The 18820-nt window shown below is 33.9% G+C and overlaps 3 protein-coding genes across 7 annotated transcripts in view; 1 reads left to right on the top strand and 2 right to left on the bottom strand.

The window, feature by feature from the left end:
* The window catches only part of LOC128546145 (uncharacterized), a 121013-nt gene that overhangs the window by 46535 nt on the left and 55658 nt on the right, over positions 1–18820 (bottom strand). The window lies entirely within an intron of this gene.
* LOC123528616 (leucine-rich repeat and guanylate kinase domain-containing protein-like) lies at positions 3141–17178 on the bottom strand. Of its 2 annotated transcripts, XM_045308461.2 has the most exons (17): positions 16656–17178; positions 14864–14971; positions 14524–14605; positions 13497–13679; positions 12638–12762; positions 12053–12106; positions 11221–11310; positions 10642–10809; positions 9494–9600; positions 8902–9021; positions 8656–8752; positions 8297–8410; positions 7633–7834; positions 7000–7020; positions 4708–4961; positions 4315–4403; positions 3141–3274 (listed from the first exon to the last, which is right to left on the bottom strand). In XM_045308461.2, exons 1-17 carry the CDS (start codon positions 16863–16865, stop codon positions 3169–3171), a joined length of 2130 nt encoding a protein of 709 aa, XP_045164396.2. In that variant the 5' UTR covers positions 16866–17178; the 3' UTR covers positions 3141–3168. The 2 variants fall into 2 exon arrangements, with proteins under 2 accessions (XP_045164396.2, XP_045164397.2); XM_045308462.2 differs by lacking the exon at positions 7000–7020 and having other exon boundaries at positions 16656–17169.
* LOC123528617 (ADP-ribosylarginine hydrolase Tri1-like) overlaps positions 16931–18820 on the top strand; it is a 33852-nt gene continuing 31962 nt past the window's right edge. The window contains exon 1 of the mRNA XM_053522412.1: positions 16931–17050. Within this exon, the coding sequence (XP_053378387.1) occupies positions 16979–17050 (72 nt within the window). The 5' untranslated portion in view covers positions 16931–16978. The remainder of the gene's footprint in view (positions 17051–18820) is intronic.

Below are 18820 nucleotides of genomic sequence, written 5' to 3'. Positions count from 1 at the left end.
AACACTTTCCAATCAATAACTTGAGAACCACTTGACCAAGAGTGTTGAAACTTAATAGGGTGATTGGACATGCAGAGTAGATGACCCCTAATACTTTTAGGGTCATTTGATCATAGGTCAAGGTCACAGGGACCTGAACATGGAAAACCGTTTCCAATTCATAACTTGAGAACTGCTAGGCCCAGAATGTTGAAACTTAGTGGGATGATTTGAAAAGCAAGTAGATGACCCCTGTTGCAGCCAACCACAGCGTCTCTTTGACTTTCGCTCCTAGTGGTCCCCTATTGACTTCTTGCCTAAACGACTTTTGGCATTGAGGGAGACATGGCGCTTTTCTACAAAATCATCTTCTAGTTTATAATTGCATTCCAGGTACATGGAAATGACGATTCAAGACTTGTTCATTGAATGTATTTTCACAACTCAGTGTTTTGTTTTAAATACAACTCTGCTGTATAAGACTTTTTTGCAGCTGTGTGTTGAAAAAAACCAACTCACTCGCTGAAGTGTTGTTCAAACAACAACTGTTACTTGATAAATTAAAATCCCTGTCTAGGTTTCAGAAAGACCTGAATAGCAATATCTGAAATAAATTGTATTTTCATATTTTGTTTACTTTTTGAAACTTGCTTGATTAAATTACCATCTTGTAATGCATCTCCAACCACAGTTTTAATCCTCCCCCACGAGTGGTTGGGAGTGTGGGGGTGTAGGAATTGATCTCAGTCTGTCCTCCATCTGTAACACTTTCGTGTCCGCTCCATATTTCCTAAACTCCTTGAAGGTTTTTCATAAAACCCTTGGGGTTTCAAATGATCACCTCATCAAGACGATTGTGCAAACCATGAGTCAGCCATGTCGGTTTCAAGGTCAAGGTCACAACTCAAGGGTTAAAGGTTTTAGCCTTAAATTTTGTCTCTGCTCTGTATCCCTAAACCCCTTTGAAGATTCATATAAAACCTGCGTCAAATGATCACCTCTTTAAAGGGACAATTTTACAGAACTCTTGAGTCGCCATGCCGGCCCTCAAGGTCAAGGTCACAGCTTAGGATCAAAGGTTTGAGCCTTCCATTTTATGTCCACTCTGAAGGATTTCATAAAACTTTGGTCAAATGATCACCACATCAAGAACTTGTGATTCAGCCATGGCAACTCAAGGTCAAGGTTCCAACCAAGGTCAAAGGTTTGTATTTCCTTAACCCCTTGAATGATTTCATCAAATTTGGGGTTCAAATGATCACCTAATCGGGGATGATGTGCAAATTCATGAGTCAGCCATGTCAGTTCAAGGTCAAGGTCACATGTCAAGGTCAAAGGTTTCCCCTTTTCACTATCCATAACAGTGGCAGGGGATTTAGCTGTCTTTCGGGGGGACTGCCTTGTAATATACTGCTTTGGGATTACAAGAACTTTTGCCTGAAATTTGTCATCATTTTGTACATTGTAAAAACATAACTGACTCCTGCATTTACTGTTTGTACTAATTTTAGACGCAATGTTCCAGTTTCAGGTAAATTGTTTATGATAAAATATCCTGGATCAACCCAGAAACACAGCTAATGTTTAGAAAAATTTTTATTTTCATAAACATTATCACAGATTGGCATAAAAATAATAACAGTTAAAAATATTTACATTAATATTCCAGACAACTGACTTACTCACTTATTCAGCAACAATACATTTACACACAATTTTATACTTTCTCATGATCAGAAACTTACACAATTTGAAAGAAAACACAAAAATATTGTAAGCATAGTCATTAACACAGTAAATAAGAGTTCCATAGAAATTGGTTATTTTCTAGCAATAACCCTTACCTTGCTAAATTTCTATAATGAACTTGTCCATCTTCCAATTTAGACAGTACCATTAACTGTTAAAAGGGATGCTTATCAAAAAGAGACTGACTGATCATGATCTACACTGGTCGCAAAGGTAAGAATCAGTCATTCCAGCATGGAAAGGGGATATGTATTTCCAATAAGTATAAATTTTATAGCTCTTTTAGTATATTAAACATTTCTGACGTTTCTGTCTAAATCTGTATCTTGATAAGGTAATCTAGTAAACTTTGTTTGGAGACCACCCAAAAAAACCAGAGTTTTTCTGTACAGTCAGAGATGTTCATTTGACCAAAATTTTTCAAAATTTAGGAGCATTCTAAGTTTATCTACAACATAATTTTTTCCTTTTTATAGTTATGGAAACTAGAATTCTCACAAGGAATTTTTTCCCACAAAATAATCAAAAATGACTATTAAAATTATCAAAAATTAATTGTGTGTATTTCTAATTTTACAGTACATGTACTCTATTTTGGTACAAAAAAAAGATATCAAAGAAAATTTAATCGTGAAAAGTTATATTCAGAATTGGAATTGCTACTGGTTTCTGTTTCTAGACAATTATTTAATTGCAAATATGTTAGTTAAAAAATTAGTGTATACATCATTAATCATAAGGCTTCCATTCAGCGTTTGTTGAAACATGGATACGCAGAAGTTGTCTGTTGATTTTTAAAATTCTGTTCTTTAGATAATGTGACAGAGTGAATCAATATCGATGAGTTTTTAATTAGCGGATTGTTTGATACATATACACTCAGAGTGCTATGTGGGACAACATTAAGGCATAGATTGACAACTCTGTTGCAGGTCAAAGTATAATGGTTTTTTAACTTTAAGTGCAGCATAAATGCTTATCTTTATATTACAATAACACAGCTCTTGTGATGATATTAAAAAAATTTAATTTTTTGTTTGCTTTTAATATTTAAAGACATTAATCAAGAATTTGCATCTTATTTACAAATGACAGTCAAAAATAAATCTATTTCAGTTCTACGGGTCTTCCATTGGATATTGGTGGTAACACTTTATGTTATCTGACCCAGGTCTGTTTCTTGACCCTGTGATTGAGGTCGAGGGGCAGAGGTGGGCGGGGTTCTTTTCCGGTATCGCTCATTAGTTCAAGCGGATTTACCATCTCTGTGGGTAGTTTTTGGCCCCTTTTCTGTATTTGGGGGTGCTGTGGCTCCTTGGCAGGGGCAGCTTCAGGTGAACCGCCCCTGTGGATATCACTAGCAGATGTTAACCCTGTGGACTTGAACTGCACCTGACCGGTTTTTTACTTGAGTCAGAAGATCCTGGACGTTTTGGTTTGTTAACAATTGGAGCTGAAAACGAGCGATGGGGTCTGTGGTAGTTGCCGTTCACTCACACCAAGACCGACTTGTCCCTCCACACTCTGAGGGGCTGTCTTTGGATAACTGTAAGTATAAATGGAAATTAATGACATAATTTTTCAAAATTATTAAGACTACCTTAATCTAAATAGTAGGATTTATTCATGAAGGATAGCAATGCTCAACTATTCAAAAGCCTTGTTACTTAAAAAAGAATGAAAATATACACACAAACAAGTGAAAATGGAGCAGCACTTTTGTCACAAAACTTTCCTTTCTCGTTTACGCTAAATGAGGTAAACAGATTACATAGTCAAAGATTACATGAAAGTAAGAGTGCAGAAAGGGGGATAACTTTGTGGAAAGCAAAACAGTTATAGAACCCCTTTCATGCATGTCATATCATCTCAGTGAACAAGTGTGTGAAGTTCTGATCAATTCCCCGCAAGTGTTTTCTGAATACAAGACTACTGAAAATTACAAGTTGAAAAAAGGGGCATGAATTGGTTAATAATATAAAAGCTGTGTACTGCATGTCAACAAGTGTGTGAAGTTTTAATCCATTCACGCTATTGGTTACTGAAATACCAGCTTGCAGACATAAGCTTAACTAAACGGGAAGCTATGCAATATCTCTACATAATTATTATTCGGATAGTCGAGCTATTTTGCATTGTCAAAACCTGTTCCTGAAGATTTACATTTCTTCATAAATGGTTTAATTTCAAGATGTTTAATTCACAAAAGGAGATACTGTGAAGTCTTTATTATTGATGGGGTCTAAATTTTAAAATACAGGACTTGATATGCAACAAAGTATAGCGACTGCTTTTCCTTTTTTACTGAAATCAAGAAATTCATGCCAACAGAATTAAATGATATTGCAGACATAAATGCAGTTACCCTTTCATTGCTTAAAATCTATGAAAAGAAGAAAAAAGTTAAGATGATAAAATTATGGTAGCTGTAAATCATACTGTTCAACAGACCTGTGCAAATAAAGTAACTTGAATGAAAAATCTACTATTAAACTTAAACTGGTGATAAATGTACAAAAGCACTGAGCAGGTTTAAAGATATTTTGGTACTTGATACATTGTATTATAAAGTACATCTACTATTACCTTGTAAGTAACTGTTCAAAAAGTGGCGGTGCTGCCCCAATCACTGCTTCTTTTGCTGCACTTTGTCTTCTTTTCAGTGATGCTTCTTCCTGGAAATAGAAGTGAATGAAACATGTTGCCTGATTGAATTTACTTTTTAGATTTCATGAAGCAAATCTCTCTGGCCTAATAGCAACTTCAGAGATGTAGAATAAATACATGTACATGTTGCCTCAGAATGTTAAAGCCAAACAGTTTCAAAGTACAAAAGGTTAACTATATATACCAGTAGCTAAAATCTGAAAATTATAGTTTTTTTTATACATTTTTTACAAATTACATTGACTCTAGGCATAAAGACATTACCCCAAATACTACGTACCCCTTTACTAAGACTTTCAATTAATATATTACCACAATGCCTCGTCCAGATATAATTGGTGACTGAGCTCCACGTGGACGGTTGTAGGTCTGTGACATTGTATCTGACATACTAGGCTTAGACCATGTCCTGGTCCCTAGCTGAGTGGTCAGGTTCTGATCTGTGTCACCACGCTGAACATCTGTCGCCATGTCTCCAGTATCGGACAAGGGTGGGGACGGCACACCAATACCGAGGTAATCCATCACCAGACGTCTTAACCGCTTATAGGCTTCCTGAATATCATCTGTGAAAGAACACCAACAGAAAATAATGGATATAAATGATGTACAGTCAAACTTAGGCTAAAGACTACCTTTGAGAAAAGGCCACTTCTGTAAAACCTGCTTATAAAGGCCACTATTTTCTCTTCTCATTTAAACATGATATTTACCTATTTTGAGAGACCACCTATAAACAAACACCATTTTTTCATTTTCTTAGAATGGTCTTTACACACAAGGTTTGACAGTACTGTGAAATCATTACTATTTGTTAGGGATTAATATGTGGATTTTGTGGTTGTATTCATCTAGATTAAATTTCAACAAACAAATATATCCAGAATATTTTATACCCATGAAATGAAATAACTTCACAGTACTTCCAGTTTTAAGACAGCAAAACAGAATAGTTTTAAGACAGTAAAAAAGAAGTATTTAATAATAAAACGGAAATAAAACAGAATTACATCTAGAATATACATGGAGATCAAGCTAGCTGAATGTGTTTCTAATAGACAACAACACTGTAGTGTCTCACTGGGTATGTTTCATATACACAAAAACTTGCTTCCTAGCTGAATGTGTTTCTTACAGTAAAAACATTATAATTCCTAACTGGACGTGTTTCTTACTATACTGAATGGTAATGAGGACTATGAAAACAGGGAAGAAAATTGTGCACAATACAATGCAATATTCAAATCAAATTTGATAATTTTTTCATTGCAATCAAAACGGCAGTCCAAAATTATATCCAACACAAACCACAGGAGACAGAATGACATTTCTAACATTTTGCTTGCAAGAACATGGACAAGTTGCTATAAGGAAGGGAAACATTTGGACATTGTGCATTCCACATCCCATTATGCTAAGTTGAAGCAAAAACTATTCCCAAGATTTATGCTCAGTGTAATATTGGTATACCCATATGCAATTAATTAACACTATATATTTATCTATTTACATGATGTTCAATTTTACAGGGAATAAAATGATATCAGCTACTTCACTGTTGAACAATGTCAGAATAATAGTTGATATATAAATGCTGTTTAAAAACTGTAACAACAAGAGGGCCAAGATGGCCCTATATCACTTACTTGAGCCAGCTTGTCGAAGCTTGACAAAAGAGAACAATAGAGATTCTGATTTAGAAACTGACCGTGGTTTCAGAGAAACAGATTTTAAAAGTTTTCCATACAGCCATATTTCTTAACAAATCAACATGGCCTGAAGGGATGTGGTAGAGGATCACCAAAGGAATATTTCCATGAAATTTTCAAAATCGGACTAACTGTTTCTGAGCAGATTCTGAAAGTTTTTCCTTACAGTTGCCACAGCAACCAGAATTCAGCAAGGATGACCTAAATTTGAAGGATTCTGAAAGGGGACCACCGAAGGAACATTCCTGTGAGGTTTGGTTGAACTTGGCATAGTGGTTTAGGAGAAAATGTTCTTTAAAGAAATTGTGGATAACAGATATATGGATGAAGCACTGACAGAGGATGAACAATGGACATTTAACAATCCTTAACACTCACTATGAGCACTTCATGCTCAGGTGAGCTAAAACTGCATATAAGTGCATAAATGATACACAAAACAAGCATTAATTAAAACTGATGAACAAGCTTCTTTTTCCCTCTCAGTCAAATTTCAGCAAACTAAATTAGGTCTAAATAACATAGCTAATTTTGAACAGGTACTTGCATATGGCCAAAATCTCTAATAATATTTTTAAAAAAAAGCAACTAAACAGTGGGGCAAAAGGGAAAAACATACAAAAATAATAAGATCTGAGATTAAAGTAGTGCAGTTGAATCTGCCTTAGCAACCACCTGTATTAAGCAGTCAATTGTCTTAAGCAACTAATAGCTTAACTTTCTGTTCTAATTTCAATTTTTCTAAAGCAGCAACTTGTCTTTAGGAGCCAAGTTGTGTTGCTCATATAGTAGCCTGCTTGATACAGGTTTGAGTGCAATATATTCAACCTATGGTAGAACAGTTTTTATCTACATAGCAATATTTTTACCTACACTAAGGTGCAATAGTTTTTACCTACAGACTCCTCAGTTTGACCTTTAAAGATGAAAATGTGAACATTATACTAATGTTTTATTATATCTCGGGGTTATAGTAGTAATTAATAAGTAAACTGTGTAAGGTTAATAAAACAATCTACGAATGACAAAAATAGTGTCACCTCAGTAGAGCAATACCATTGGAAAAAAAGCTGGTTTTTACCTACTGTAAATTGATTAATATTTGTGGCAGTTTTATTTTTACTAATAGTCACGAATAGTCAACCACAAATTCAAAATATTCCTCAGTTTTAATCTGCACCATGCCATAAAGCACAAACACATTTCATGAAGTAACATAAATGCAGCAGCAAACCAAGAAATTGCTAAAGAAAGCCTTTGAGAAGAAAATATTCAGTCTACAGTATTTTTGAATAAAGGTTATTGCTCTGGAGAGGTTAACAAACAGGTATCATTCACATTGGTAACAAAATATCAGCCTTTGCAGGAAGGCAAATGCTTGTCAGGGGTGTTGTTTACAAAGGTAAAACTATACTGCCAATGAAAGAATACAAGGTCCGTCATTAACATACAACAAAGTTACAACATATTCAAAAGTGTGAAAAACTATATGTAAAAAACTTTCAAAGTAGAACAACTAAATACCTACCACCATTGATCATCATATCAAAGAATCCTGGATGGTTTTGGTTGTAAGTCTTGTACATATCTGCTCTCATTAAGGTATGTTCTATCTGCTTCTCCGTGTAGATACCCCTGTCCCTCAGACGTTTCTCATGGCATTCCTCGGTCAGGGGCATTACCAGAACATACCTTGGCTCAAAGTATGTGTTCTTTAGCGTTAAAACTCCCTGCAAAAATGGTAAAAAAGTGAAGACCAATTCATTTGGATGATAGCCTCTTTGTTCATGTTTGAAAAAGAATCACCATTAATTTTTTTTGTAGTTGTTTCTTATTGTCTAGACTAAGATAATTTTGCAAAATATCGTAACTTCCTAATCAATGCTCACTTAGTTGAACTTTCCAAGGAATTGTTAAAGTTTCCAGCATTTCCATTGGTCAAGAAACATCATGTGCTTACCGAGTATGTTTTGTAATAGGTTTGTAAATGTTCAATATGGATTTTATTTAAACAAAATCACTGCCACGTTGATAGCATTACTAGCTGGATCATTACTAAAAAGCTGTAAGGAATGATAGCCAGCAAGATAAAATTCTTAAATGGTTTGTCAGTGACTAAGATACAAGCTGTCAAGAAAACTTATACCTTGTGACAAATCATAAAGATAAACTGATAAACGTGATAAACATACCTCCAGTTCCATGTGGACCACACAGGCCAGACCCTCCCTGGCCACAGATTCTATACTTTCCATCTGTAGTCCATACCATTGTCCATTGTACTGGTAAGTCTGAATAAACTGGCCCTAAAGAATAATAAAATGTTACACTGACTAATTTACCAAAAGAATTGGCCCTTTAAAATACCAAGAGATGCTGTGTCAGTGAATTTTCACGGAGGGACACATTCACAAAAAGAAGTTCATACATGGACAACAACTTTTATTGTAAGACTGTAAACAGCATAAAACTGATAAATTATCATGTCATGTTATATCGGCAAATTTTGTATCAAAGATTAAATAAAAATGTGAGGCAAACTATTTGTTACCATTTTTATATCCATTTCAAACTTTTCTTCTGTTACAAAGTGGTAGTCTTTCCCTGCTGTTTCTTCTTTATGTGGCTTTCTTGTTGTGTGGGAGATTCTGTAAAACAAACATTGTACTGAAATCTAATTTCAATCTGAAAGCACAGCCAGAAAACAAAATTTACCCATATAAAGTTTGTGTAATTTTTGTATGAAAAGAAAAAGCACTAATATTGCAACTCAACAATCAACACACAAATAACTTACCCATATCCAAAATAGTCTGAGAATTCCTCAACAAGTTTTAAAGCAAGGTCCTTCTTCCCTGACCCCTGTGGTCCAACAAGAACTAACATTGGATATGGTGTTTCTATACTTGGCAGGGTACTGAAACATAGACATATTATATCAAAATGCAAGTCATGTTGTAAACAGCATACATTTAAGAATAAAATGATAAAAATGCAAAAATAAGACCTTCTAAACTGCAACACTACTTTTTATAATTCCTTACCATATGTTGGTAAACAAAAGTTTGATATACCGGTATCCATCAGGTTTTATTTTTTCTTCAACTTCAAAAGCTTTACATCTAAATTTCAGTATAAATTATTCCTACCAATGAGTTTCAAATACTTCCATTCTCTATATTATGTATTTGTAACATTCAATACACTGTTTCTATTTTTCAACAGATTCTTATCATTACTATACATACTTATGTTTGTAAATTCTGGAGACTGAATTTCATCCTGAAACATGAATGTACCTTAACACTCAAACTTTTCTTCTTTCTGATAATTTTTTGTGAATTTGGAAATTTCTTAATATATGTATGAAATGGTTTAGGTGTCCATACCTGTCCCAGACTCTACTAGGTTGTAGAAATGAGTAGACAACATGCATGATGTGGTCTCTGGCTGCGATAACCTCCGGTGGTGGATTAAACATGTTTACTGAGGCAACCTGGCAAAAAAAACATTCTCAATTTATGAACTATATTCAAAGGCAAAATTTTTGCCTTTATTCATGACCAAATCTATAATACAATTTATTTTATATTAGGCTATAGCTTAAACTCAGACACCAAGATCATATTTACAGTTAGCAGAACTTTTGTAGATCTATCAACAAGGTTCTTTTTTCATATACAAGTATGCCAAGTTTTGAAAGACAGAGATTTACACATGTTGAAAGTTTGCCTGTCAGTAAAAACTTTAAAATTTTGAGATGTTTCCGTAAAAATATACTGTACAGTCGAGACTGCCTTAACGACCCCCTGAATTTAGCGGCTCCCTGTCATATGCGACCCTATTTTATGCTTCGGACTCAATTTACTATTAAAAGAGTCTGAATTAAGCAACCCCCTGCCTTATGCGACAAGCGACTGTGAAATCAGGCTCCTGAATCGATATTTAGACCGTTTTCAGCGACTTTGACTTTATTCCTGGTGAAACAAAAATATGGCTGTATTTAACAGGAATGACGAAGTAAACACAGATCAAAGATGCAGTCAATAATCGAATAAATGTCAATGAACAATTAGTACACAAAAATATAAATATAAATATAAACCTCAGTGTGTAAATAGTTCAAATGGAACATTTATATTTTACTGCTCCCCTTTATTTTCTTGCCAGATCATGTGCTTAAATTTGTTTTATCAACATCATAAGAATGATGCAAATTATTTCAAATTTAAATTTTAGCAATATGTAATTAAAGAAATAGTATTTAATCATTTTCCACTCCTACCTTAAAAGAGGCCAATATATAAGTATCCGATATTCATGTACTTTAATTGGAAAAATATATGAAACCAGCGTCATCCTGTTAAGTGAGACTGTTTTAAGAGACTCCCTGTCATATGTGACCGTTTTTTTCGCTGCTTCCCAAAGTCGGTCTCTTAAAACAGTCTCGACTGTATTACCATAATAAATGAAGCCCAATAATGTTTATGAAATTCAAAGATTTATCTGAGGAGTTTGGAGTAAAAAAAACCCCAACCTTTTCATCTACTTCCACTTTATGTCTGTCTAGCTCTGTAAGCCGCTGTATTTGGAAGAGTATGGAGAGCCGGTAGTCAGGAAGTTCTTGTATAGGATTACGTAACAAGTTCAGTTGTCTCAACATTGGCAGTTCTTTGATGTACTTTATTTCAGTGATGTCAATCACCTGTGAAAATAGGAATGTAGTGGTTGAAATATTTAATAAGACGAATTTGTAAGAAAAAAAAGAAATATATCAAATCTTCCTGGAAAAACATAAATTATTTGGACAAAGTCAAATCATGTGTATAAAAACTAAACTTAAATATTTTAAGTTTAAATCCTAACTTACAAAGACATTTAATTAGACTGCAGCAATCATAATACCTTTTATGCATTTTGCACTTGTACCATTGTAAATGTTCAGCTCACTCTGGTATCAGTGCTAACAATAATACGCATACATGGTTCAATACATATTTCATCTTCCTCTGAATTTTCAGTGAACAAGCAATTTTTACAAAAAATCTTTTTCAGAAACACAGTTCATATGTTGATATTCATAATATAAAAAACTGTGTAATCTTTGTACAGTTACCTCATTGTCCTCTAGATCTAGACATTCAAGTAGGTCATGATCTTGTAACCCTTTCAAACTACGGATCTTGTTTCCAGAAAAGTTAATTTGCTAAAAACAAAAAGAAATAAAATTCTAGCATGCATTTCTAAGAACATTATCATTTTAAGTAAATAAGTTATAATCATTTCAGATTATTTATACTACACTGGACCATTAGAGATTAAAGTATTAAAATCCAATTTATGTATAGGGTTGAGGATTATGAAAAGAAGATACAATCGATATATATCTAAGATAATCTTCTTTACAACTCTCTTCACAGATGTGGTTCTGGGACGATCTGTGTATGAAAGGAATTGGAACCACTGCCTTACCCTTGCATGATCGTAAGAGGCAACTAATAGGGTCTTAACACTTGGTTTTGCTGTAACTCTGTGATTCCAGCAGGTATGCAAATTTTGATTCTATACCTCATGTTTTTATTTCGATGTAAATGAGATATGAAACCAAAATTTGTAGTCCTGTTTGGTGCCATATAACCTATACTGTGTTGGTGTGCCGTAAAACCCAAATAAATAATAAATAAATAAACTCTTCACAGATATATAGTATAATTTGTACATTCTTCATGAAAAAGTTTTGAAGAAAAACTTGAGAATGTGTTGTGTGTGATTGGATGAAAATTTAAAGAGGGTAAACATTAAATTGTACTAAAATTTGAACAAACTAAAAGATTTTTCTTTAAAAAAAAACAACATCTCACAGCTTTTCATCAGTATGGCTCTGTGATTAATATTTACTTTAAATTATTGCAGGTGGAAAAGATAATATTGGAGCTAAGTTTTTTTACCTGTATCACCTTCAAAGTTTCCAGGTTTTCTATCCGTGTTAGCTTGTTATGACACTGAAATAAGAAATAATCTATTTGTATATGAATTTGCTATGTGTCTATGACAAGTAATACTGTCTCATGATAATGTGTACATTGTATATTATTAGCAAGGCAGTAAATACCAAAGCTTGAATTTAAAGAAAAATATAAAAACTCAACTCTAATCTTTTACAAATATAACCAGTCAGCAGTCTACAGAATAAATTTTATTTTTCAATAATAAAATTTATTCTGACGAAATTTCCGCCACCAACCCACAACCTTTGCTGTGTATTCAAGTCCAAAATGAAATTCACAGTTAAATGATATACCATTTATTAAAACATGAAACTTTTCTTTCACATTATGTCATAGTTATGCTATAACTATATCATGTTAGTAATTTGTATAAAGACAAACAGCAATTATCATGCAATTATAAAATACTTGTATACTATTTCTGCATTCTGTAGCCTGTAATGTAGCTTAGATATGAGCTCATAACTTTGTGTGTGGGTCAAAATTGCATACAGGGAATACATACTATTACTTGAACTAACTTACCAGGTTAAGGTAATGAATTGGCAGGGAATCTAGACCTTGAATGGTTTCAATTTTGTTGTGGGCCAGACTCAGGTGCTTCAATCTAGAACACTTCTCTAATCCTCTAATGTCCTTTATGTTGTTGTCTGATTACTTCGTCAAGGAAATTTAAAACACAATTTATTGATAACAAAGTAAGTATTCTACTTTTAATATAACATATTAGTGGAATTATTCTCTCTGCACAAAAGGTCAAGTTTTCAAATTTAGTGTTTTTTTATTGCGTATAAGAGAAGATGAATTCATGACAATAAATTTCAAGTGTATGATAAAATTCCATAAATGTTTTTATTTTTCATTTGCTGACTTCATATATATTCATCAACATTTAGGTGTACTTCAATTCTTCTCAGGGTGGGTGTATTGATCTTTGATGAATTTTTTGTGTTACTGAAAAGGTAGAATTTCAAAGCCGCTGTTGGTTCATAAGCTCACCTGAACTTTAGCTATCTCATCCACAGTAAATAAATCTTATCGTATCTTAATTAACATGTCATTTGCTGAATACTGAACTATGTTTAAAGCTCCTTGCTCATAGCTGGGTGAAATTTTTCAACATATTCATTTCCATCAGGTCTGACATACAATGGACTGTCAAATAATAAAATGAGGCAAAATAAGTGTTACATATGGGTAAAAAAAAGCAACTCTGTTATTTAAAAAAACAAACATTATGAACAGTTTAATTTTGGTGCTTTATTAGGAAATCTTGCAAAAATCATATGTTAATAAGTTTGTACCACTTGTAACTTTCACAAGTTCAAGAAAAAAATCTTCATCTAAAGATATGAATGAGTTGCATTAACAATAAAAAGGATACTGTCTATGTTGAGTTTAGTGAGGTAATGGTGTGCTGAGAGATCTGTCATGACCTCAATTTCATTGAATGACAGGTCCACTTCTTTCAGGTTCTTTGGTGGTTTGAAGTCAAGCACTGTGGTCAGTTTGTTGTGAGAAGCATCCAGAATCAGCAGGAATGGAAGATTGCTTAGTGGTGATAAATCTGTTAATATAATACATAGGAAACATATGAGCTGCGCCATGAGAAAACCAACATAGTGCATTTGCGACCAGCATGGATCCAGACCAGCCTGTGCATCCGCAAATTCTGGTCAGGATCCATGCTGTTTGATTTCAAAGCCTGTTGCAATTAGAGAAACTGTTAGCGGACAGCATGGATCCTGACCAGACTGTGCGGATGTGCAGGCTGGTCTGGATCCATGTTGGTCGCAAATGCACTACGCTGGTTTTCTCATGGTGCAGCTCATATACTGAACAATAAACTATAACATATCTGTACATTATTGCACTACAAAAGCAAACTTAATATATATTTTTAAAGGCACAACCAAAGTTGTAAACATAAGTACAATCTCATCTGGATATTTTACCCCCTTCCCTTGATTGAAATTCTCCCTTCTTATGCAACACTGATTTTTTTTAAATGCTAGTGATAAAATAACAGTAGAAGAGGGGCATAACTTGTAATCTTTAAATCAATACTGAAACAACTTTGACTGAAATCTTCTAAGCCTTTTTTGCATTTCAACCTTCAAAGGAAACGGACTCCATTCCTTCTAAAGTAAAATGAATCAATCAGGATTCTGTGTACCGCATACATGTACTTATTTGGTGTAGTAATGTGTGAATATAAAGATTATAATTATGAAGGACAAAAAAATTGGTTGTTTTTAAAATAACACTGATATGTGATAGTATACACTCCTTTTGCTGGAACAATTCCTCTGAAAAGATGCTGAGAAATATTTCAGTTTTAGTTGGGTTTTTTTAAATGTCTGTAAACACTGAATTATCTGAAATCGTCATCAAAATTTATCCTTCTTTACCTGTTAATTGATTATAAGGTAATTCAATTTTTTGGAGTTCTGTATAATTTGCAATTGCCTGTATATCTATCAGGTTGAAACCCTGCAAAACAGACAAATAGGGTTTACATTACAATAAAAACATTGCAAATTAAACAATATCAAAATTACATAATTATAGTGTTTAAATATAGATACCAATGATCTGTAATACAAATGATTTTTACTTTACAAGCTCTTACAATCTTTACTCTAGGATTTTCCTTTTCTCAACTGATTAATATAATTATGCTTTTCAGTAATATATATTGCTGTAGGATGGCAGTTCAAAGTTTAAACCATTGGGAAAAATGCTACTTACAGGTATTGTACAGTGCAGGTAGACCTGTTTTGCCCCATCTGCTGAACGCCCAAGGTTAGATAGTCCTCGACCAACTGTTTCCTCATCTAAAATGCCACCTGGTGATAACTGAAATGAAAAACAAATATTTTCTACCTCAACATCATTTGCAGTTTTCTGGATGACATGCAATAAAACAAATTACTTTCACCTACTTTCAATAATAAAGAAAAACTGTTTTCCTGAAATTCTCATATTCTCTTTAAAACTATATTTTTGAAAGAAAATGACAAAGTTTGCCACATTAGGCTCATGTATTAACATTGTCAATTGAAAAGACATGAAAGGATCCAAGAAACTTTATTTTTTACTAGTGAACACTGGTCAATTTTGTATTATTACTCTGTGTCACCCAGTGAAAGTGATTTGATCATACAATTACAGCACTGAAAAAAAGGTTTCTATCTATATATCTAGATCATACTGCCAACCCCTCTTTCGAGTGTTACAAGTAGGATTCATACATAGATCTATATTCAGTTCAGATATGTTTTAATAGATTTGCCTTTATTACTGTTGTGAAATGACAGCTGAATAAAATGACATCATACTTACTGAAATACTGGAAAGAACCGTTATGCAAGAAGCAGATAATAGAACGGTCATTTTGAATACTAGCTTTTAAAAACGAATCCCATATTGAAACCTAACCAGAAATCATGCCAGAAGTCTGTCACGCTATAATTTCCTTAAATGAAATGTCATGGACTCACCTTTTACTTCAAAATATTTCTTAAAAATTTTTCTTTTGATCTGACATAAAATAATCCATGCAACAAATTCTGAACATAAATTATACACACAAGTTTCAAATGGGCAACCCTGTCTGCAATATTTTGTCCCCCAGTGCAGTTGTGACATGATCAGGGTACTCTTCAAAGTCTTCATTTTGAAAACAAATAGGCCATATAAAATTATTATTTGTTGATCTTTTCTGTGAATTTAAACCTTCTAAGGTATGTTTTTCATGAACTTTGTTGAAAATGGTTATATTTTTAATTTAATAAAATTCAAAAATATACAAAATGTTGATCTTGATCATCATCAGTTTCTCATGAGAGTCAATGTGCAGATGTTGTGGTTCTGCACTGGTTAGGTAACCAAATTTAATTAATGGGGTAGTCCAACAAATTTGATGCAATCCTAGGAAATACTGAGTAATTTTTCTAATGGGCAATATCCGAACTCGTGTCAAACACTTGGAAGACCAAAATAGTGGAGGAAATTTCCAATGAAATTTTCATTGCTGCCAACCCTTTACATGCTTTAGGTTTAATTGCCAATTATGTCACAAATTGGCCATAAATTCAAATAAAACTTACATGTATCAAAAGGGGATTCAATTCCCAAATGATTTATGTAAAAATTAAGAGAAAATTTCCAAAACTATGAATTTTCTGGTGATTTAAACTGATGTATGTACTGTACACGATTAACATATATGCACAAGCGATAAAACCAGTAACTTTACATGACTGTGTACTGTGATTTATCCTCCATTTTTTTTTAGTTCTTCGAGGTTTTGATGGTAAGAATGCCTGTCACAACTATAAAATAATCTTACAATCGAACTATTTTGACTACCAAATGTGGTTATGCCATAATTTAATGTAAGCGACAATCAGAAAATAAAAATTGCGTCACAAAAGTTATGGTAGCCAGAACTATTTGAATATAAGAAAAGTATCAAAGTGACCATACACATTAGCAGAACTTTACTGTGTATTAATGACAAATATATTTGAATGTTTACCTCAATATCCTCCTCTTCCTCATCAGCAGATTCTGTTCCTGTAACTATATCATTGTCTGGCTCAATATCTGCACCTGGGGACACTTCCCGGTTCTGCTCAAGATTTAAAATGTTAGTGTCATAGTTGAGGACATGAGTCTCTCCATTAATGTGGACAAATCCATCCTCAACTGGCTGAGTATCCATGATTTGCATACCACCATCCGCCATGTTGTTTACTTGGATACCGCGAACTTCCGGCAGATAAGTTTATACGACGACAAAGAAAAGGAGCCGCAATCTTCAGATTGAAGTCGCGTGTTAACAAAATTACCAATTTAAAAATGGAGTATCCCGGGAAAGTCAAAATAGTTTCAACGTACAAACCAAGAAAACACCCATACAGAGTCTCTAAAGTGTGTTTTGTTTGTTTTAGACGAAATCTGTATTTTGTTAAGAATTTATCCTTATACATATATTAATACGCTTTACACAAGAGAAGTCAAATTTTGGTTTTATTTAGACGATTCGTCCCAAAACAATTCGACCCTGTATGCGGTAATAGTCACTTCTTCGGAATGAACTGTGTTATATCCGCCTGAATCACCAATGTGCAGGTTTGCTGAAAATTGAATCACAAGTTGATCTCAGAATGTGGTGTCTTTTCTCCATTGCTATTTTAAAAATTATTTGGCCAAGGCTATCCGCACAACAGTCGTGCCAATAAATTTCCTTAATATCGGCACGACTGTCATGCCGATTATTTTTGTTATTCGCAGGACAATCATGCCTGGAAAGTCATGTCAGTTATTTTTCTTATTGATACGACTAAAATACTACTTACGAAACTTCTTAAGTTTTCCCTGCTTATCAAATCTCTATAATGTACCGATTATCTGACGATTTTAGCATGCACCTACCCACATAATACAGAAGGCATTTTGAAACAATGATCTTAACACTGCCTCCTTCAAGAGAGTTCACAGGAGGAATAACTGAATTTTTAGTCAGTGTTGCAGATTCCATAATTACCTCCTTAGCGTAACTGAGTAATTAGTAAATTACGCTAATATTTGGCTTTTTTTCAGCTTTTCAATTTGTTTTGTTTGCAGTACTTTCGATTTGAACAAGCGGGGTAATTAAAGCAAACATTCATGATATTTTACATTGACTTTCTTCAGAAAGTATTAGCGGTTTTCCCTTACCTGATAAAACAATCATTTAGCCGTATAAATCTGCTAATTGGATTATTCACACTTTTAATTTCAGCAGGCAAACAATAACATATTAATCGGCTATGATTGATGACCCCTGACCTTTGATCTTTCCTGACATAATAGCGCCCGGCTAACTTAATACTAGGACGCTAGTACTTGGGGAACCAGTACATCACATGTGTTCATGGGCCATGACCGAATTTCTATTTTCGGAAAATATACAATACACACAGTGATTTTGGGCAGAAAGTTAACAAAGCGAGCAGTTATTAATGTGTCAAAACTTCAGAGGCAAAGGGGCGGGTTTCTGAAAGACAAGAACAGTTTGTATGGAAGGGCAGTGTGGCGATCATCGGAAATGGGCAGCGTGACTCACAAAAAAAAGGGCGGGGCATACTGCCCCGCTATTCCTCTACAGATACAATGTTAGCATTATGTTGAAACACTCAAGTACGATTTACTGAATTAAAAACTTAGTAGGAAAAGTAAAATCACGGCATTACGGTATGACAACTAACTACTGATAATATAATGCAGGAACATGTTTTCGGTGCATTCTTTCGATTTATTTGCAGCTGGTAAATTTTTCAGTTAATTTTACTAATAATGGTATTTGTAGCGGTGTTGTTGTTATATCTAATTAAAGTCTATTGATTTAAACATCTTAAACAATGAACATGATGCTGTAATAGCTAGTTATAATTTTTAACTAAGGTATACCTTACGCCAAAAATAGGAATGCTACCGAAACACCCGTCGTGCAGATAAGAATACTGATCAGCACGACCGTCATGTGAACAAGAAATATAATCGGCACAACCGTCTTGCCGATAGACCAGGGGTCTAGCTAGGTCCAAATTTTTGGGAGAAGTCACTTCTCCCTCAAGCTGGTTTAGGGAGAAGTGGGGAGACTTTAGGGAGAAGTGGGAAAACTTTTTCTACCGCAATATGATGTTGAGTGATTCGAAA

Source organism: Mercenaria mercenaria, chromosome 13, assembly GCF_021730395.1.
Source record: "Mercenaria mercenaria strain notata chromosome 13, MADL_Memer_1, whole genome shotgun sequence".
Classification (NCBI taxonomy): Eukaryota; Metazoa; Mollusca; class Bivalvia; order Venerida; family Veneridae; genus Mercenaria; species Mercenaria mercenaria.
Note: the sequence above shows the minus strand (reverse complement) of the source record. Positions and strands in the feature narration are given on the sequence as shown.

What these genes read in the sequence shown, in the direction of transcription:
- LOC123528616 (XM_045308461.2), bottom strand. Translation starts at nt 16,865, where the DNA reads ATGGCGGATGGTGGTATGCAAATCATGGATACTCAGCCAGTTGAGGAT. An exon ending in AAACTTTGAAGGTGATACAG is followed by an intron (nt 11,311 to 12,052) that starts GTAAAAAAACTT and finishes TTTTGTTTTTAG; the next exon opens with CAAATTAACTTTTCTGGAAA. An exon ending in CCTAGTAGAGTCTGGGACAG is followed by an intron (nt 9,022 to 9,493) that starts GTATGGACACCT and finishes TCTATGTTTCAG; the next exon opens with TACCCTGCCAAGTATAGAAA.